This window comes from Rhinolophus hipposideros (genome assembly GCF_964194185.1).
Source record: "Rhinolophus hipposideros genome assembly, chromosome: X".
Taxonomy (NCBI): Eukaryota; Metazoa; Chordata; class Mammalia; order Chiroptera; family Rhinolophidae; genus Rhinolophus; species Rhinolophus hipposideros.
The window spans coordinates 9,130,266-9,152,661 of NC_138046.1; the positions used below are offsets into that span (position 1 = coordinate 9,130,266).

General features: G+C 44.3%; 2 protein-coding genes across 3 annotated transcripts in view; one reads left to right on the top strand and one right to left on the bottom strand.

Moving 5' to 3' along the window:
• CD99L2 (CD99 molecule like 2) overlaps positions 1–22,396 on the top strand; it is an 87,954-nt gene that overhangs the window by 12,373 nt on the left and 53,185 nt on the right. The window lies entirely within an intron of this gene.
• On the bottom strand, positions 4,444–4,965 carry LOC308494316 (eukaryotic translation elongation factor 1 epsilon-1-like; the record flags this gene model as incomplete). The annotated part of the gene is made up of 1 exon (XM_081041981.1): positions 4,444–4,965. One exon carries the CDS (start codon positions 4,963–4,965, stop codon positions 4,444–4,446), a length of 522 nt encoding a protein of 173 aa, XP_080898107.1.

Consider the following 22,396-nt stretch of genomic DNA (forward strand, 5'->3'; position numbering starts at 1 on the left):
GGATCATCTAAAACAGGTCCCCAACCTTTCCCCTTGTTTCCCCAGCACCAAGCAGCCTACCTTGCTATCCTCTGGAGGTTGAATTGGGGAGGAGCAAGTTTGTTTCTGAGTCATCTTTATCGCATGGGTATAGCCTTTTGGGGTCCCAGTTTAATGTGGGAACTTTTCTATTGGACACCTCAGTTGAGGTGCTCATGGGCCCAGACTTCAGTTCCTTTGCCTGCATTGGAAGGTTGCTGAAACCAAAGGACAAGTTTGTTCAGTGTGGCAAATGCCTTCAGGGCTGTTGGCTCCTACCTCTCTGGACTTCCTCCTGTCTCTTAGGTTTTTTCATGGTTGTTTTTATACCATTTGTCAGTTCCTCAATGCTTTTAAGAGGATATTTTTAAAATCAACCATTTTAGTTGTTTTTAATTGGAAAATTGGTCCAAATAATCTATCCTGCCAGTACTAGAAACACAAATTGATATATATCTTTATCTTAGGTTTAAGTATGTAACCTTATATTTTGAGTATTTTTTATGCAATTAAAATCGTTTTAAAGATACGATTTTTGATGGCTAGTGAGGTGGGCTCCAGGTCTTTGCTGTTATAAATTATGCTTCAGTAAATGTCTTTGTACGTAATAATTGGCTGAGGGTAATGGTACGTAATTACAGGGTGGCTGGGAGAGGTGAGAGAAGTTTTGAACCTTAGTGTGTGTTCATGTCAACTGTTGTGACTGTTGTCACATGTGCCCATGGGGTGGCCGAGGGGGCATGTGGAGTGGTCCTACCTGACGGCCTCAGTCTTTTCTGTGGAGAGGAAAACAAGGTCTTGTGCTGAGAGTGCCGGGACCTGGCTAGAGCGTTAAGGATGGAAGGAGTAATGTCAGGGAGCAAAAGGAACTGATTAAGGAAATGTGGATTGCCAAGATACCCCAAGGCCCTGGCTCGAGTCACACACTCTGAACTGGCAGTTATGCCAATGCCAGTCAGCACAGGGATGTGAGACCTGCTACTGCAATGTGGCACTACCTGAGAATGCAGCAAGGCCGGTGGCGGAAGCGCTCAGCATAGTCACTTTCCTCCACGAAGTTTTAGTTAAGTGCTGCTGGTGTGCCAGCCATTCTGCTTCACGCTAGGCCGACACAGATGACTAAGACACTGGCTTTGCTTCAAGGAGCCCTCAGTTTAGTGTGGCTAGAGAGTGGGTTCTTTTTTCAAAGTTGTGGGCTGGTCGGGGGATTGGGCAGAATGTTGTGACAGGGATTGCTGGTGCTGGCTTGAGTCTTTGCCGTGATCGTGATCATGATCGAGCTGGGACTGCATGAGTTGGGAAAGGAGGAGGAGTCAGTTGAAGGCCCCAAGGACAATAGGAAGGGATGGCAAAGGGCTGCCTGGCAGGTTCTGCAGGTCTGCTGGGGCAGGAGGTCAGGCGAGGATTGGGAAGATACGGTGGTGGTCAGAGAGGGGGAGACTTCCAAGGCATTATGGTTTCTTTTCTAGAATGGGGATGGAGTTGCTTTTAGCACAGTGAGGTGAGTGAAGGATGTTGGAGATGAGGAAGGACGTAAAAGGGCTGAGGGCAGAATTTGAAGTATACCCAGGCCACAGATGCTCACATAGGCCAGGTTGACTTGGGGTAGAAAGAGAGAAACCAGCCCCTGCCAGGCAGCTTCACCTCATTGCATGACTAGGAGGGCATGTGCTGCAAGTCAGGAAATAATGGCCTCAAGGAAAGGGGCTGTAGCCTCAAAAGAAGAGGGAGGGTTCTCTGAGCACGAAGTAGGTTGCTGGCGGTGGGGGGGGGCAATCTTCCCTCTGGAGGAGGAGACAGGCAGAAAGTCAGAGGGACTTGCCCATGGTCACAGATGCGACCTTTGTATGTGCTTCCTCTGGACTGCAGAAGCCTTTGTATGTAGCAGGTTGATTTCCTTTCCCCTCCCACATGTCAGAAAAGTTCTATTTTCATGTACCATACAATTCATCCACTGAAAGAGTACAATTCAGAGGTTTTAGTATATTCAGAGTTGAACAATCATCACTATTGAATTTTGGACCAGTTTTATCACCCCTTAACCCTTTAGCAGTTCCTTTCCACACACATCTCCCACCCCGGAACAAGTTATCTGCTTTTCGTATAAATGGAATCATACAACATGTGGCCTTTCGTGCCTGGCCTCTTTCACTTAGCATGATGTTTTCAAGGTCCAAGCATGTTGTAGCGTGTGTCAGTACTTCACGTCTTTTTATGGCCAAATAGTATTCCATTGCATAGGTATAATACATTTGTCCATTCATCGGTTGATAGACATTTGGGTTGTTTCTACTTTTTTGGCTGCTATGAATAATGCTGCTATGAACATTTATATATAGCCTTTTGTGTGGACTTCACTCTTCGATTCTCTTGGGTGAAATTGCTAGGTCATATGGTAATACTTTAACTTTTTAAGGAACTATCAGGCTATTTTACAAAGCTACATCATTTTACAGCCCCACCAGCTGTGTATGAGGATTCTCGTTTCTCCACATTCTTGCCAACACTTCTTTTCTTTTTCTTTTTTTTTTTTTGAGAAAAAAACATCCTAATGGGTGTGAAGTAGTAACTCATTGTGGCTTTTATCCCCCTGAAATTTAAAAAAAAATTTTCAATTACAGTTAATATTCAATATTATTTTGTATTAGTTTCAGATGTACAGCATAGTGATTAGACATTTATATAACTTATGAAGTGATACCCCTGATAAATCTAGTAGCCATCTGGCACTATGCATGGTTATTACAATATTATTGACTATATTCCCTATGCTTTATGTTACATCCCCATGACTATTTTGTAACTGCCAATTTGTATTTCTTCATCCCTTCACCTTTTCCACCCAGCCCCCCTCCCATCTGGCAACCATCAGTTTGTTCTTTGTACTATGAGTTTGTTTCTGTTTGTTCGTTTATTCTGTTCTTTATTCTGTTCTTTAAATTCCACGTATGAGTGAGATCATGTGGTATTTGTCTTTCTCAGTCTGACTTACTCACTTAGCATAATACCTTCTAGGTCCATCCATGTTGTCACAAATGAAAAGATTTCATTCTTTTTTATGGCTGAGTAATATTCCATTGTATGTTTATACATCTTCTTTATCCAGTTGTCTACTGATGGGCACCTAGGTTGCTTCCATATTTTGGTTATTGCGAATAGCACTGCAATGAATACAGGGGTACATATGTCTTTTTGAATTGGTGTTTTGGATTCCTTTGGATAAATACCCTGAAGTGGAATTGCTGGGTCATAAGGTAGTTAGTTCTATTTTAAAATTTTTAAGGAAACTCCAAACCATTTCCTATAGTGGCTGTATCAATTTGTAACCCCACCAACAATGCATGAGGGTTCCCTTTTCTCCACATCCTCGCCAACACTTGTTGTTTATTGATTTATTGATTGTTTTTATTTGCATTTCTCTGATGATAATGATGTTGAGCACATTTTCATATGTCTATTGGCCATCTGTATGTCCTCTTTGGGGAAATGTCTATTCAGGTCTTCTGCCCATGTTTTAATCAAGTTGTTTTTCTTTATGTTGAGTGTATGAATTACTTATATATTTTGGATATTAACTCCTTATTGGATGTGTCATTGTGAAATACCTTCTCCCATTCAGTAGGTTGTCTCTTTATTTGGTTGATTGTTTCCTTAACTGTGCAGAAGTTTTTTAGTTTGATGTAATCCCATTTGTTTATTTTTGCTTTTGTTACCCTTGTCCAAGGAGACATATCCAAAAAGTTATCACTGTGACCTGTATCAAAGAGTCCATTGTCTATGTTTTCTTCTAGAAGCTTTATGACACAGTGACAGATGGGTACTAGACTTATCGTAGTGATCACGTCATCAGGTATATAAATGTCAAATCTATAGTGTATACCTGAAACGAATATAATACTATATACCAACTATACTTTAATACATTGTTTTTTCCAACCACACTTACTGGTTTACATAAATATTTGGAAACAAATCCATCTGTCTTCCTTTTCGGTATCCTTGGCACATTATGATCTTAATAAACTACTGTATATACCTGTAATGGGGAAATGAATTTTAAAATATGAAAGAATGGTCAATACATAGCCAAATGGGTTAACCATTAAAAGGACTATTTTTTAAATTTTATTTTAAGTTAGGCCATTGATTTGCAACTTTTATTAAAATAACTTTCATCTATATAACAAGGTAATTTATAACGGGATGATCTTATCTCAAGTTTTGACAGCAGTTGAATTTTTACATTAAAATTGCAAAATTTCAACTAAAGAACAAGACATTCAGACACAAGCTTATACTTAAAAACTTCTATCAACTTCAGCAAATAGAGAATGGCTGCTTATCAATTTACATTAGTCCTCTGGTCCAGAGTATACTTTCCAGTTAAAATGTTTTAAATCGCTCTTCTGTGTGGCATGGGTACTTCTAGTGGGAATTAGTATAGAGTCTGTTCTTGATGAAGATAACACTAGCCAGGTGCTGCCTGACGCCTGGGTGATGCTGAATGTGACAAAACCAGCGAGAGACATTAAGATATTTCTCCTTTTCTTGAACTGTCAGGTCAACTATAAAACGATGAAGTCCATAATATAAGATATCTGCTAAGGTGAAGTTATATCCTGTAATGTAGACTTTATCTTCAAGATATGAATTAAGATCCTTCAACAGAATGTGGATATCATCTTTATTGGTGTGTCCGTCTACTCGAGTTACTCTGTATTCTAACCATTGTTGAACTATTGCTTTTTCTTCTGCAGTGCTTCCAAGCAAATATTCTTTGTTGGCTTGCTTGACTAGATGAGCTGCGATAATCGTCAGTCCTATTAGATTTGGACCATTGTTTGTTTGAAGAACTGGAATCTGGCGCTCACCATGAGTGTTGTATTTGTTCCCTTTATTCAGACCCAGGGACTTCTCCAGCGACGTCAACTCTGCGACTGCCGCCATCCTGTGGCCTCACCTCCCCTCAGGGGCGGAACCGAGCTAATACATTTTTTTCCAAAAAGGAAGGATGAGTCCTCAAGTCAACCTGGGCATGGCATTTCTCCCCCAAGCTGGCCTTTCATCCTGTGCTCCCCAGCTTGGCGGGTGGTGTCACCATTCTAGTCCATACACCACGGGGCACATGTAGGTCACCCTCACACTCTTGTCACGCCTGCAGTCGTTCTGAACTATCCCTATTGACCCTCCCCAGTCTGGCCTTCCTCATCTGCCTTCCTCTTCTTCTCTGGCCGTTCCCTACCACATACTGTGCTCTAGCCATCCTGATCTCTCCCTCTTCATGGTGCCTCCTTTCTCTCTGAGAATGGCGGGTGGGTTCCTGCACATTTAAGGCTTGACTCAGAGGGTTTCTTCTGCCCCAAGGCCCTCTCTCTATGCTCCCAGAGAATGTCTGTTCACCTTCCTGGACCACTAGCCCAACTGCCACCGGCTTCCTAAAGCCTGCCAGGTGGAGCTAGTGACTGCTGCCAAGACGCATAGCATTTGGCACGTGAAGCTGCCATCACCTCATTTATTTAAATGTCTCTGCCACTGGACTGAGGTCAAGAACTCTGTTTTTCTCATCTTTCTCTCCCCCCTAGCCCCTGGTCCCTGATAAGTCTTCAGTGTGTGGTGACTGAATAATCCTGTGCTAACTTTCTGGCTCCATAATCCTATGAAAAGCCTTTACTGAAGGATTTCCTTTAAATGAAAGCTCCTTGGGTCATTGAAAATAGGATTGGCTTTGCAGAAATTGGAATCACAAGGAGCACGGTCAGAACACTTCTGCTGTGTTCAAGCAGATCACTCTTCTGGAAGTACATCCTGTTTCGTGTTTGGGCAATCAGTCTCAGAACCTGGTGAGGGGCCAGGTGTATTTATAGTGAGCAAGACATCTGCCCTCTCTCCCCTCCTCCTCACACCCAGGGCATTGCTGACTCCGTTATGGAGGCCAGCCCTGGTTTGAGATGGGAGCAGGAGCAGTGAGATTCCAGCCTCGCTCCCTGCAGTCTCCGACTTGAATCACCTGTACACTGGCTTCCCTGTGAATATATCATCTTGAAATGCAGTTTTCTTTTTATGGTTTGCAAAAATTGACATAAAATTGACATAGCATAAAATTCATCCTTTTATAGAGTACAATTCACTGGCATGTAGGACATTCACAAAGTTGTGTGACCATCACTTCTGTCTAGTTGCAAGACATTGTCATCATCCCCACAGGAAAGCTTGTACCCATTAAACAGTCAGTTCACTCTCCCCTCCCCCCAAGCCCTGGCAACCGCTCATCAGGTCTCTGTCTGTCTGCATTGACCTATTCTGCATGTTTCATAGAAATGGAATCATGTAGTATGTGGCCTTTTGTGTCTGTCTGGCTTCTTTCACTCAGCATTGTGTTTTCAAGGCTCATCCAGGTTGGAACATGTGTCAGAACTTCATTCCTTTTTGTGGCCAAATAATATTTTGTTGCATGGATAAACCAGTCTCACTAGAATTCTGCTTTGTGAAGGCACCACTTGGAGCTGCCTTCTTGGTGTATGTTTCCCTGGGCTGAGATCAGAGCTGGCACCTCGTCATGCTGATCAGTAGCTATTTGTGGGATGAATGAATAGAGGTTGCTGGTTCCCCCCAGTGTCTGCTGATCCTCTGTGTCTGCTTGTATTCCTCAGTGGACACCCAGCTGGGATTTCCTCTCCCTGGGCTGGGAGGTGGGCTGCAGTCTGGGAGGATGGAAACACTGCATATTGGGGTTGTGGGTGGTGAGCCAGCTAGTGAGCAGGCTTGGGCTGGCCGGAACGAGCCTCTTTTAGGTCTGAGGCCTGCTTGGGCTGCCAGCTCCTCTTTGCCAGCTTGCTCACTTTCTTTAGAGGGGAGATGTCCAGCTTCTCTGCGGTGAGGAGGCAGGGCTGCATAGGAGGCTGAGAGGAGCGCAGGTCTGCATGCAGTTTCTAGGCTCCTCCCCCTCCCCCTTCCCACTGTCTGCTTCCCCGGACACTGACTTGAGAAGGGGTTAAGTAAGGGAATCTTCCATCCAGCCTCCACTGCTCCTTCCTGCACAGGGGATATGCTCCTGAGTTTGGCTCCTTCCCATATTTTGTCTTGTTACACTTTTTGTTGGAAGCATGTCATATTTAAAAATAAGGGAGAATTGACATCTTTATGATATTGTATCTTCCTATCCACAACCTAGTTTGTTCAGGTCTGCTTTTGTGTTCTTCACTATTATTTAAATTTTTTCTTCACTTACTTCTAGTATAGTTATTAAGTATCTTGTTTTATTGAGGTATAATTTACATACTTAGATAGTAGTAAAGTGCTAAGATAGTAAGATTCTTAGCTTGGAATGCATACCGTGTTTCTCCGAAAATAAGACGGTCTTATATTCATTTTGGCTCCAAAAGACACGTTAGGGCTTACGTTCAGGGGATGTCATCCTGAGAAATCATGCTAGGGCTTATTTTCCGGTTAGGTCTTAGTTTCGCGGAAACACAGTGTAGTCGCACAACAGCCTAGCCAACTGTCCCTTCATGTCTTTCCTTAAGGAAAGAAGAGTTTGTGAGATTGTGCCTTTCTGGGACTCTGTTCCATCCTTGTGTTTACACCTTGTCTCTCTGTCTGGTCCCCAAAAGATGGTTTGCCGCCAAAGACGGGTAAGATATCTCACGGGAGATACAACCTAAGCCAGGCGGAACCGAGTGGGGACCCCGAAGGAGCTGCCTTAGACAGGTATGGGAAGGGGCCTTGCCTCCCCTTCCCCCTGCTCGGGGAAAGTCTGTTGCCGGCTCTGGCTTTCCACTTGCACCTGGTTCCACTTCGCTCAACGGAGTTGTTATGATGTGAAAGACTTGATCCTGAAAAGGTACATGCTTTAAGTAAAAACATCCTGGGACCTTGTGCTTCCGCTGTTTAAAGACAAAGGGTGGTTGGAATAAACATTTTCTGTTATGAGGTCTGAGCCTCACAGACCGTGTAAGAAACAATGTTGCTGTCGTGCAGGGGACCCTGCTCACTGCGCCATTTGTCATGCAGGGTCTCAGCTCCCACTCCCCGCCCAAAAACGCAGGACACGGTAAGGCTAAACAGGAACACCCACGGAGCCATAGATAGGGGAGTCAAACCAATATATTCTCGCTGGCGGCTGGGCTGGAGACACAGGAAGCAGGATCTACATAATCTGCCTAACAGCAGTCCGCGCTTGCCAGCCACCATCTTCTCGCTAGCCCCCATTCCTTTTCTGCTAGCGTAGCCACAGCCGTTATATTAGTGGCCAATGGCCTACGGGTTACAGCTGACGGCCAACTAGCCACAGCTGCTGGCATCTGATCACAGTTGATGGCCATTTACTACCCGAGCCAACACCTTTCTATGTGAGGCCGAGAGCCTGGAAACTGTTTTTTTGGGGTTTTGTCCCCACAGTTGCTTTCTTGTAGTTGTAGACCTCTCAATAAAAACCTCCAGCCGGCTTTATTCTGGCCTCCAGTCCTCTGAGACTGAGACCTTAGGAGAGATTTAACTGCGTTAAGTCTCTGTTTGTTTCTTGCTTAAAAACTTAACCCAAACCGCCCCTTCTCACCTCATCACTGCCCTTGTTGCACGGGACGCAACAACACAATATCAAGACAGACCATTGTTATGACCCCAGAGAGTTCTCTTACATCACTTCCTAGCCTCCCCTGGCCCCACAAGCAATGACTGATCTCGTTATTACACCATAGGACAGTTTTATTTCTTCTGGAATTTCATGGAAAAAACCCAACCGTATTTACTTGTGTGTCTGGCTTTTTTCCTGCAGCACGAAGTCTTCAAGGCTCATCCAGGTTAGAGGATGTATCAGCACTTCCTTTTTTATTGCTCAGCAGTTTTCCATTGTATGGATATATCAGTTTATCCATTCTCCTGTTCACTGACATTTGGGTTTCCGGTTTTGCACTATTACAAATCAAGCTGCTGTACACCTTTGTAGACAAGGCTATTTGTGGACGTGTCGTCAGTTGTCTTGGATGGAGACCTAGGAGTGGAATTGCTGACTCACAGGATATAAATATGTTCAACTTTTTAAGAGCCTGGTAGAGTGTTCCAAAGTGGTTGTGCCATTTTCCACTCCCACCAGCAGTGTGTGAGCATTCCAGTTCTGCATTTCCTCCAACATTTGCTGGCACTCAGCTCCTTTGACTTTGATTTTTCTGTCATTCTGATCTTATCCACCTTCGTTCTTCTGGCAGTTCGGATTGCCGATCTCCTCCCCACTCCTTCCTACTCCCAGTGGTTTTCTGAATGTACCCACTCGTGTGCGCCTTTTCAGATGATCTCCCAGGGGTTTTCAGAGACGGGAATGTAAATGTGCTTGGTCCACCATCAGGCTCAGGAGGTCACGGCAGATTTTTAGTTATCTGAGTAGTCTCTAGTGGTATTTCATCTTGAAGGTCTCTGTAAAAACAAACAAACAAAAAAACAAACTAACACACAAACAAAAAAACACCAACTGTTCTGTTTTGTCTTCTTTTCTGCATTTGTTTTCAAAGCAGCAAAGAACAAAAATGATGAGTTCTGTTTCCTGCAAACCTTCCTATAAAGAAATATTAACCTTTCAGCCTAAACTGGACTGCATGTCCAAGAATAACTTATTTAAGGGGAAATGGGACTGTGGACATTTTCCATGATTTTAAAACTTAAAAGTTCTTTTCATGGGTGGGACTGAATGGAAAAACTGTATAAGACAAAGGATAGAAGGTGAGTGGTGGGAAGTGTTTCAATCGGTCCCTGGAATACTCTGCTCCCAGCCTGCATGTCACATGTGCCATTGGTAGGTACCATCACGCCTTGCATTTCTCCCTTTCTTGGGGGTATGTGTGCACAGTGTCACTTGTCACAGCCCCAGGAAAATAACTGCTTGAAGCTTTTTCTTCTGTCTTAGAGCAAAGCTGGCTCTTCCCAGAGGGTTAGGGGCTGGGAGGAAGGGGGTGAAGTGGGGTGAGGCAGTGGCTCTGGCTGTCATAGCCCCAGTTAGAGGAGTGTAATAGATGGGGGCTTTCTGGTGGCAGACATGCCTGGGCTGAGGGACTATGTGACAAGGACATCCATTGTGACCAGGCATTAAAACATGTTTCATAAGTAAAACCTGTAGTTTGGGGTTTTGATGTATTGCTTAGGTTATCTTTTTGAGAAAAGAGTATGATACATTTGCAGAGCAGGGTGGAGAAATTTGTGTGGTACTAAACTGCTAAGAAGCAAATCCAAGAAGGCATTGCTACTCCTTTTTTTGTTCCTGCTTCTGAAAGTGTGGCTCAAAACCACTATACGCTGTAATTTGTCCACCTGTCTTTGGCTTTTAGGCTATCAGGGATGCATTATAGAAACACAAACATGCTTTCGGAAAGGAATATTCCTGCCTGGGAGGGAAGCGCAGGGGGCCAGTCCAGGTGGTAGGCCTGCGGAAACGTCTCCTTTCAACAGAACTTCTCATGGCCAGATAAGCTGGGGGGGGGTGAATAGAATGGGGAAGAAACCTAATTATGCAAATTTTGATCTTAAAGCTTTATTCGTATGTTTCCTGGCAGGCTGTTCTTTAATCTCAAGAACAAGATTGCTCAGAATTACCATATATTCCAGTTAATTGCATTAGAATTATAGCAAAGGTTGTTTTTGCTATAATCAAGCGTGATTTTGATTAATACTTATGAAATCAAATGCCTCACCAGCGGTGGGAATGAGAACAACCTTCTCAACCATCCCTTCTCTTCTTTCCCTCCCTTTTTTACAAAGGCCAAGATACAAGTATATTTGAAAGGTTTTTCTCTTTTAAACCTACTTGCTTATATGGAGAGTAATTTTTAAAGAAAAAATTTCAAGAGGGAGTCTGATTATTTTCCTCTGTGTTTAGTGCAAAGGTTATAAAACAGCTCTTTATTGAGGAAGGCAAAGAGAGGACCTCAGGAGAGGTCTAGGCTGGTGACAGTGACGAGCACATGCCATCTTCTGACTGGCTGTCTGTGTACTGGTAGAGATTCAGGGCACTTTAAAGGGTGTGTTCTATTGGAGTACCTTGGGAAGGTCCAGAAGAAACCTGCTGGAGAAGACGTGATAATACACATGAAGAAGACATTAGGATTTCAGACAGATACGAGATAAAAAAAACAAAATGGCAATTAACTATAGAGCAAGGTATGTACAGAAGTGCTTAGTTAAAGGACCAGGGTGGTGGCAGTGGGCATGTACGAAATGGCTGGACTCGAGATTTTTTCAGTTGAATCGACTGCCTTCATGGATAGCTTGGATGTGGGTGGCGAGGGGAAGGAGTCGTCAAGGGTAACATAACGCCCAAATTTCCACCCTGAGCTGCAGTACCTGGTGGTTCCACTTACTCAGATGGTTATGATTTGGGGGAACCTAATCTGGAGATGGAAAGAAGAATGTTTGCTTTTAGCTCTGCACAGACACAGACTGGTGAGCCAGTAAGGGCCTCTGGAGTCATCCCAGGGTGTGGTGGCTCTACCTCTCTCAGCTTAGTCACCCTCCAGCAAGGACTGGGATAAGACCCACTAGGCAGAGGTATTCATGAAAGCATCTGGGGCATGATGGATGATGTAGAACATCTAGCACAGTACCTAGACCAGCTTCGTCCAGAGCCTTTCAGCCATAGTAACAAACCGCAGAAGGAAAGCTGCCTAGCTTCCCCATCAGAAGAGAGGTTGGGGGGTGGACTTGGCAAGGATACACGGGAACAGTGTTAGGCCAGTGGAATCACCTGCCAGTATGGACGGAATGACACCATTTGAGCATACTTTGTGTGTCAGAGCCCCTTTACTTGTCAAGTACTTCTGCATGTGTTGTCTGCTTTTTATACCCAAATGTATGCTTCGTGAAGAAAGCAGAGCCCGGCCACTCTCCTGACTTAAGAGATGGTGAAAGAGAGGGATAGAGGGGTTAAGGAACTGCAGAGGGTCACACTGCCCACTGTGTCTGAGCTTTGGAGTCAGAGACCATACCAGTACTAAGCACCTACTGTGTGCCAGGTACTGGGCTGCTTCAATAACTCCAGGAGGTATAGGGATTGTCCACTCCAGTAAATCGAAGAGGAAACTGAGTCTTGGGAGTAGCTGTGCTCACAGGAGAGAGACGATAGTGTGGCCTAAGGGCTGGAGACATGACTCAGGAGGTCTCAGCATGAGCTGAAAAGCAAGTCACGGTCCTGAGTACATCACCCAGGGAGTGGGGTCAGAGATGAAGAGAGGGAGGGAGGGGCAGGTGAGAGGGGAAGAAGGAGGGAAGGGAGGGCGGCAGGAAAGCAGGTAGGGCTAACAACATAGTTTAAGGCTAAAAAAAAGATGTCCACCAGGAGCCAGGGAGGGGATGACCAGAGAGGCGGAAGGAAAATCAGAAGAAAGAGAAGGCCCATCTCACGTTCCAGCTTACGTTCCCGACAATGGTGTTTGGGAATGGTGTGTGAAGCCAGACTGCAGCAGGTGGTGGAGTGAGGCCTGGAGTTCCCTATTGCTCCTGCGTGGGAGTGGCGAGGAATAGAGAGGGCAGTAGCTGAGGGGCAGCAGGGGCTGGGGAGACTTGGCCATTTCCCAGGCTACGCAGGAAAGGAGCCGGTGGAGGTGCGGGGAGGATACCATCACTGGATCCAGTGCTTCTGCACGGGGCAGACACCTCAACATCCAGATCTCACTTTGGCCTCCCAGTAGCCTTGGGAAGTATAGCAGTTAGTCTCCTAAAGGAGAAAACAGGCTCTGGGAGAGGTGCAAACTTGTCCGAGGTGAGGGGGCTAGTCAGCAGCCGAGCTGGGTTTGGATGCACTTGGCCCAGCAGTTTTGCCTTTGATCACGTTGCCAGCAGGCCCTTAGCCGAGGCCTTCAGTCTTCTGTTCCTGCAAAGGGGATGCATGATTTTCAGATTAGCTCCCGTCCCTTTGGTGGGGCTGCCTTTCCCTTTCTGAACTAGTAGGTGTGGCCGCTGTGAGATTAGCCGTGCCTCTGGTCAGTGTTAGTTACAAAGATGAGGGAAGCTCAGGGCTGGACTCTGGGACCAGGCAATCACAGTAGGAGTTGGGAGCTGCTGGCTCCTTGGCTACTGCAGAGGACCTCCATGTCAAAGATAGTTCAGCTCCAAAGATGGGTGCCTAGACTGGCAGGTCCATGTGCCTCTTCTGAAGACTACCCCAAGCAAAGCCCCAAAAGCTAGCCGCTAGTTCTGGGTCAGGTTCACTGGCAATGACCTGATATATACAGGAAAACGCTTCCCTAATGCTTCTCAGCTCCCCAGGGAGCTAGTGTAATGCATTACAGGGGACTTCCAAACACTGTCGTTAATCACCTTGCCCTTTCACTCTCTCTTCCCTGTTCCCAAATCACATCTGTCACTGCACCCTCTTGATTGTCCCTCAGAAATTTACCTCTATATTCCCAGTTTCGTTGCTGAAGTTCGCCCATGTCATCATATCTTTTTCTTTGATATGTAAGTCACATACCATGTAATTAACCCTTTAAAGAGTACAATTCAGTGGGTTTTTTAAAGTGTATTCATAATGTTGTAGAACTGTCACCACTGTCTAATTCCGGAACATTTTCATCACCCCAAACAAACCACCGCCAGCCCCTGGCAACCACTGACCTGCTTTCTGTATCAAATCTGCTTTTCTGTTCTGAACATTCCATATGACTGGAATCACACAATATGTGGACTTCGGGGTTCCACTTCTTTTATTTAGCTTGTTTTCAAGGTCCATCTCTGTTGTAGCATGTATCAATACCTCATTCCTTTTCATGACTAACATTTTGTTAGTATGATATCATGCTAAGTGAAATGAGTCAGACAGAAAGTCAAGAACCACATGACTTCACTCATGTGGGACATAAAACTGAAAGCAACAAATGAACAAGACAGGCAAAAATTCATAGACAGAGACAACAGTTTAGTGGTCACCAGAGAGTAATGGGGGAGGGGTGTGGCAGAAGAGGATAAAGAGGGTAAAGGGATCACATATATGGTGATGGAAGGAGAACTGACTCTGGGTGGTGAGCACACAATGCAGTATATAGATGATATATTATAGAATTGTACACTTGAAACCTATATCATTTTATTAATGTCACCCCAATAAACTTAATAAAATTTAAAAAAGAAAAATGATAGACACAACAAAAAAATTTGAGCGTTCATCTATTGATGTATGGGTCTTTTTACATATTTACATGAATGCTGTTATACTCTATGCAACATTATTCCACTCAGTCATATTATGTTGTTTTTAAAAAGTTTTATTGGGGAATATTGGGGAACAGTGTGTTTCTCCAGGGCCCATCAGCTCCAAGTTGTTGTCCCTCAATCTAGCCGTGGAGGGCGCAGCCCACCTCCATGGTCCCACACGGGAACTGAACCAGCAACCTTGTTGTTGAGAGCTCATGCTTTAACCTACTGAGCCATTCGGCAGCCCCACCTGCAGCTCAGCGGCAGCCTGTTGTCTTCAATCTAGTTGTGGAGGGTGTTCACTGGCCCATGAGGAAAACGAACCAGCAACCCCGTTGTTCAGAGCTCGCACTCTAACCAACTGAGCCATCCAGCCACACCAGCCGTATTATGTTTTGAGAATCTTTCCATGCAGATCTGTCATTCATACAATCCACTGGCTTATATCCACATTATCACTGAACCTGATCTGGTGGAGGGATATCTCCATTCATAGTCACTTGAGCTGTTTCCAGGTTTTCTGTGCAGCAGTGCTGCAACAGGCATCCTTGTACAGGTCTCCCTGTGCACGTGTGCAACGTGGATGCTGAGAAGTAGACTTGCAAAGTGACAGGATTTGGGTTTCAAATTTTAATAGATACTGCCAAATTGTACCCCCTCCCTCTGGCAGCAGTGTCTCTTGTAGTTGTATGTATGTGGGAAATAAGGCAATTTATTGGCTTATGTACCTGAAAAGCCCAGTGCTAGTGTCAGGTACACATAGATCAGGCTCTTAAATGTCACATTGACTATCTCTTTCCATCTCACGGTTTTGCTTTTCTCTAAGTGGGCTTTATTCTTTGGCAGGTTCTTGGCAAAGCCGCCACAGGCAGCTTAAGATAACAGTTTACCATCTTAGCATGCCCCCAGGAAGAGAGCTTCTCTTTGTCAACAGTTCCAAAAAAGTCCTGGATGTTTTTACCATGTTTCCCTGAAAATAAGACCTACCCCAAAAGGAAGCCCCAGTTAAGATCGTCAGCCAGATGGACACATTTAATATGTTATGATGATGTTCCAGAAGAAGATGATATGACTGTATTTGAATAAATGTAGATTGTTGTACATGAAAAATAGGACATCCCCTGAAAATATGCCCTAATGCGTCTTTTGGAGTAAAAATTAATATAAGACCCGGTCTTATTTTCAGGGAAACACTGTAATTACTGCTCTTAGTTAGGAGAAACATAGAGGAAAAAAAATCCTATTTTAACTTAACTGCCTGAGGTCAGGGCAGGGCAGGCTCCCCCTCTCTGAGCAAAATCAGAGCTACTGATCGCCAGAAACAAGGCTGGAGATGAGGCCAGGAGTCTGGCTGAATTATCTGTGTAATCTGTGTAGTGGAGGCAAAGTCTGAAATGTCTGCAAGAGTTTAGATCCTGCTTGACACAGACACTGCCATGGTCTCTAGTCAAAGGAACGAAGGCTCCATAGGAAGCCGCTGAGAGGTAGCATGAAGTAGGTCCAGGGGCCTATCTGAACTTGAAAAAAAAACAACTTTAAGTCACTGGTATTGTAACAGTTATATAAGATGTCAGAGGGGTAGTAGCTTGTGGGAGGGAGTTATCCTTTTGTGAGGGGTGTAAATGTCTAACTATTATGTTGCTTTGTACGCCTGAAACTAAGAATTTTAAAAAAAAAACAACTACCAGCACCAAATAAATAAATAAATAAATAAAAATTTAGACCAGTTTTTGATTTACAGAAAAATTTCAAAGATACTGCATTAGAGATCCCAGATGCCCGACACCCAGTTTCTCCTATTAACATCTGACACTTGTCACAATTAGTGAACAACCCTTTATACACTATTAGGAAAGTCCCAGCTTTATTCAGATTTCCTTAGTTTTCCCTAATGTCTCTTTTCTGTTCTAAGATCCCATCCCCTACCTGGCATTTTGCATCTGAAAATGAACTGGGCTGAACGGTCAAGAATCTCAAGGCTGGAGTTCTGGAATTCAAACCCCAAGTCAACGCTTTTGGGCTCTCCATAGCCTGAATTGTTGATTTCCTAAATTGAGTTCTTAAAAACACTACTACGCAAACTTCAGTATAAGTTTCATCTTTTTTTCTGTTGCTATTGCATCTGATGGAGTTCAAGGTTACCTAGTGATTCTGTTTCTAAGTACGCCCAGGGAGAAATGTGTTACTGCTGGGGAGGGGAGTGGTGCCGTTTCCTGAGGACCTCATCTGCATTAGCCAGTGTGATGGGCCGAGGTCTTCTTGGCCTTCTTAGTCTTGCTCTCTCAGCTCTCTCGTGTGGAGAATGGAGTTTATCTCCCTCCTGGGTACTGGCCCACTGTCGCTACGGCAGCTCAGAAGGCCCCTCTTTCATTTTGTTTTATATTGGTTTCTATTCTCCTTCACCTCCCCATCCCCATTATCTTTCACCTCCCCTCATTAAGCACTTGTTCTTGATATGTGTCATTAAATATGTACATCCCTGTGAAATACGTAGAGTGTGTGTGATTTGCATGAATTGTACTGTGCCTGTTTCTTATTGTTCTCATTCAGTACTATGCTTTCAAGATCTCTTCATGTTGTTACATTGGGTTTGTTTCCTCCAGCTGCCTTAGGGTATGAATATTTCTTTATAAGCGCCCACCATGTTGTACCTTAATGCTCTGCCAGTCATGGACACCCATCCAAGTTGTCTCCAGTTCCCTACCCAGCAGTCCATGCCACAGCAAACATCCTCTTCCGTGTACCTGCGAGCCCTGTGCGAGACCATCTCTGGGCTATGTGCTCAGGATCGGGGCTGTGGGAGTTTTGGTCATGGGGCACCCCCATGCAATTCACCCAAGTGCTGCCAGGTTGTTTCTGCAATGGCTATGCCAGTTCATCCTCCCATTAGCAGAGTCCATGGGTGTCCTAAGTTCCTACATCCTTTCCAAATCTCAGTTTTATCCATCTTTCTAATTGTTGCCTTCACCATAGGTGTGAAGTATTATCCCATTGTGCTCAGCAGCTCTGATAAAGGTTTCACCTCTGTGGTTCCACACATACTGCTTCTTGCATGCATGTGCAAATGCCTTGCTATCGCCTGGCTGGGGAGGAATTCAGTATTCTGGTCGAATGTCCTTTGTCTCCTGTCCTCCTTCCCAAGCTGTGTTCTTCCTACATTTAGAACATTCTCTTAAGCTCACAGCTCCAGGAAGTTTTACTGGATTAAGACTATTTACTCTACTGACTCTTGAATGTGTAGGTCATTACCTAATATGTGCTGGTATTGGTTTCCTAGGGCTGCTATAACAAAGTACTATAAAATGGATAACTTAAAACAACAAAAATTTATTTTCTCATAGTTCTGGAGGTCCAAAATCAGGATGTTGGCAGAGCTTTGTTCTCTTGCTCCCTCTTAGACACTGGGTAGAATCCTTGTGTCTTCCAGCTTCTGGTGGTGGCTGCAGCCCTTGGCATTCATTGGCTGGCAATTGTATCACTCCACTTTGCCTCTGTCTTCATGTGGAGTTCTTCCCTGTGTCTGTGTCCAAATTTCTCTCTTCTTATAAGAACACCAGTCATTGAATTAGGGGCCACACTAATCCAATATCACCACATTTTAATTTGATTATATCTGCAAAGATCCTGTTTCCAAAGAAGGTCAAATTCACATGTTCTGGATGGACATGAATTTTGAGGGACACTCTTCAACCCAGTATAGTACTATAGGCAGATTTCACTATAGTAAATAGAAGTATACCAAAGAAACACCGAAAAAAGAATGTTCGGGGCAGCCAGATGGCTCAGTTGGTTAGAGCATGAGCCAACAGGGTTGCTAGTTCAATTCTTACATGGGCCAGTGAGCTGCACCCTCCACAACTAGATTGAAGAGATCGAGCTGCCGCTGAGCTTCCGGAGGGGCGAACGGATGGCTCAGTTGGTTGGAGCACGAGCTCTCAACAACAAGGTTGCCGGTTCAATTCCCACATGGGATGGTGGGCTACGCTCCCTGCAACTAAAGATTGAAAACGGCGACTGGACTTGGAGCTGAGCTGCATCCTCCACAACTAGGTTAAAGGACAACGACTTGGAGCTGATGGGCTCTGGAGAAACACACTGTTCCCCAATTTAAAAAAAACAAAAACAAGAAGAATGTTCGTGTCCTGAACATTCTAGAATGGAGGTCTGGAAGTCCGTGTGGTTGCTTGCTCTTCTTGAGACAATACTGTAGGGTCCATGTGGAAAAATGAGACAGGTACCCACTGAATTCTCACTTCTTGACTTGCTGCCTTTGCCTGATACGTGCTTTGGCCTTCTCACCTGAAAATAGGAGTGCAATCAGCCTACCTTTACCTAAGTATCGTGATAATTCACAAGATTAGCAAATCAAGTTCTTTGTGGATAGAGTTGATCCCCACTGGAAGCCCTTCTATGTTCTGTGTTCTGGGTTAGAATGACCAAAAGGTGTTTTTCTCAGATAAATAAGACTCTGGTAGTTAGACCACCATCATTTATCACTTCTCCTTGCACCAATACCCTGGAAGTACAATAATTAGAGAAAGCTGCACAAATGACAGAACAATGGTGTAATGTTCACAAATGTCAACTTGTAGCAAAGGTCTAATAATATATTAGGTGTGAATTATGAACCATAATTAAAGCCTTTGTCAGTCATATTAGCCAATTAGAATGTACATAATTGTAAGTAGGAGTCTTTTTTTTTAAAAAAAAGAATAATTGCTTGTTGAAAGTGTGACATTACAGGGTTAGCAGAATAATATCTGGAAAGATTTCTAAATGAATACTGCAAACCTGTTAAAAACAAAGGTGGGCACTTAGCCTCTTTCCAGCAGATTCAAGCTGTTCTGGTGACTTCTCTGGGGCAGGGATGCACTGTTCTTGCTATTCCCAGGTCTAGGATGAAGTCTGACTCAGAGTAGACGCTTAGCAAAGGTTTTTTGACAGAACAGAAGAACACGTACATAGAGGTATCAGTCTCATATTGCTTCTATGACAAATGATCACAAACTTAAAGGCTCAAAGCAACGCAAATATGTTCTCTTACATTCTGGGAGTTGGGAGTCTGACAGAGTTCTCCCTGGGTTAAAATCGAGGTGTCAGCAGGCCTTCTGGAGGCTCTAGGAGAGAATCTCTTTTCTTGCCTTTTCTAGCATCTGGAGGTCATCTGCATTCCTTGGCCCATGGCCCCTTCTTCTAAATCACCCTGACTATGACCCTCCCTCATCTCTCTTTTACTGATAGGGACCCTTGTGATTAGCTCGGACCCACCCAGATAATCCAGGATCATCTCCCCATGTCAATAGCCTTTTCACATTTACCAACTCCCTTTTGCCATATAAGGTAACATATTCACAGCTTCCCAAGGTGGATTAGGATGGGGACTTCTTGAGGGATTCTGCCTACCACAGGAGGTATCTATCGGTTGCTTTAACATTACCTTTGCATTACATTGTTTTTTAAAAGGAGTTTTGTTTTGCATATAAAATTAATAGATTCTCAGAAAATAAAGGAGAAAATAGGCATCACCTGTGGATAAATACCGTTAATATTTTGGTATGTATTCTTGCAGACTTAATGAAAACATGAAGTGAAAACACTTTGAAGAGGTTGGTGAGGTAGGTAGTAGATCCCGTAGGCCATCAGAGGGTATTGTAAGGATTTTGGCATTTATGTTTCCCCACAATGAGGACATATTTTATTGTTGTTGTTAGCAGCTTTATTGAAGTATAATGGACGTAAAATAAACTGGACTTGTTTAAAGTGTATGGTTTGTTCAGCTCTGGCATATGTACACACCTGTGAAATCATCACCACAGTCAAGATCATGACTTGTCTGTATCAGGCCCAGAAGTTTCCTCATGGCCCCTAGTCATACCTCTCTGCCCTTATCTTCATCCACAGGCAACCACTGATCTGCTTCCTCTCACTATACATTAGTTTACATTTTCCAGCATTTTATAGAGATGGGATCATGTTGCATGTACTCTTTCTTCTTCTCCTGGCTTCTGTCACTTTGCATAATTATCCTGAGATTTATCCATGTTGTTGTGTGTCTCAGCCATTCATTTCTTTTCTTCCCTCAAATGAGGAAAGCTTCCCTTTTGAAGTTTTTGGTGTTACTTAGAAATACTGGGCTAGACAACTTCATTTGACAAATGTGCTGAGTGCCCAGTGGACCCATGCCATCCCCGGCCTTGCTTCAGGTGCCCATGGAGGAGACGAGGCACAAGATTCAGCCTCCTGGGCCGCCTTTCTGTGGAGAAGATAGCCATGAAGGGAAGTTAGAATTCAGCCCGCTGAATTTGTGTTTTGTGTTTGCAGACAGTTCAATGAGGAACCTTTGTTACATCATTTGTTGCTATGTGCATGTCTGCTGGCTGCCTACATGCAGTAGGTGGGGATGGATATAAAATATGTTTCTAACTGTGGGATTCATGTCAGGTACAGTTGTGGGATGTCTGCTGCGTTGCTGAGATTCTTAACAGTGAGCATGACCACTGCTGAACCCGTCTTGATTCATGTTGTAAGGGACACATTTGGGCTGGAAAGAAGCTTAGAAAGTAGACAAGTTGGATTCTACTCCATGACACACAGGACACTTTCTTTGGTCTTTGGTTTCCTCCCTCATCCTTCTCCAAACTGAGCAGGAATGTTAAATGACATACACTTGCAGGATACTTGTCATTTCTAGTGGATTAAAAAAGACTGTCTTGTATCCTCAAAACATCTCTATCCCTAGCGTCACCCTTCCCCCATTGCTTGTGTAGAGAGACACAAGCACAGAGTGGTTAAAAAGGGGAAACATCAGCTAAACAGTTGTGATTTTCTTTTGCACAGTATTATATAGGTTATTTGATTTCTATTCTCCCAAAGAACTGTCTGATTTAGGGATTTAGTTCGCCAAATCAAGCAGACACAAGCGTGGGTATTTCTTGAAATTACTGTATAGCCTAAGACACCAATCTCCCCTTTTCCATAGGGGTGAAAACCAGGGGGGGGGGTCTAACTCCTTTTGGGGGTTGATGTTGAAGGATGAGTCAGACCGATGGCCTGCTTCAATGATAACCTAGCCCCAGAAGGATATAGAGCAGGGTGTATTTATACCCACAGACTGGCTATTTCTGTTTGGGTCACTGCTCGCCAGATTGCTTAGTCATTGTTTACAATGCCACACAAGTGCCAAGGGCTGTCATGGCTCTGTTCCCTAACTTTGTACACAGGCATTGAATTTGAGTGTGGTTGTTGTAGAAACAGCAGCTTGCCATTGGGTGTATCAGGGAAGGGAACTAGGGGAAGCCATTTCTTACAAATATGACACACGTGGTATTTGGACTGAGTCCGAGTTGTTCCAAGATGTGTGCCTGAGAAGCCGCAAGCGCAAAGAACACACCAGGTAGCTGAGTGCCGGACATAGGTTTATTGACACATACAGACCAGGGAGTCTCCAGTGGCGGCCAGCCAGAGGGTGGCGCTCTGCACGCGGGCACAGAGGAAGCAAGGTAAGACAGGTACAGCAAAACAGAACATTCCCTGGGAGAAATCATCTGGCAGCTCCTACAGGCCCGCTCTCTTGTACACAGCGTTCCACGGAGCCAGGAGACCTTGCCTGCCTGGCTGCCCACTCATCTGCCTGTGGGCCAGGTCCCTGTACATGGACAGGTTCATGGAGAAAAGGCGTTTAAAGGGAGAAAGGGTTTGAGGAAGAAGTAAGGGGTCTTGCAGGGAGATGCGCTCTCCTGGTGCTGCTGACTGGTGACCCTCACCATAGGATGCAGGTGTCTGTTGTGGGCTATAGAGGATGGACTTATTCTTTGTAGTGCCAGAGGATCAGGGCCAGTTTTGGGGTCAATACAAAAAAGTTTCCAACAACCTGACTCTTCCAATGAATAACTTTCAAAAGCACCTGCCAGGGTCCCCAACTCAGGTGATTCTGAGAGGGAAGAGGTGCCTAAGCTTGGTCGGCCTAGCCCTCTGGCTGAGAACCTCTGAATTACACATAGGAGATGAGTTTGCTGCATTCTAAGGGATGGTTCATTAGCTTACATTTCAGGTTCTGCCCAGTTAATAAGCCCTGAGAAAGTTGACTTTGTCTTGTGAAGTTTGCTGTTAAGAAACCACAACTGTAATGCTAAGCATATTCACATTGTTGTGCAACTAGTCTCCACAAGTTTTTCATCTTGCAAAACCGAAATTCTGTACCCATTAAACA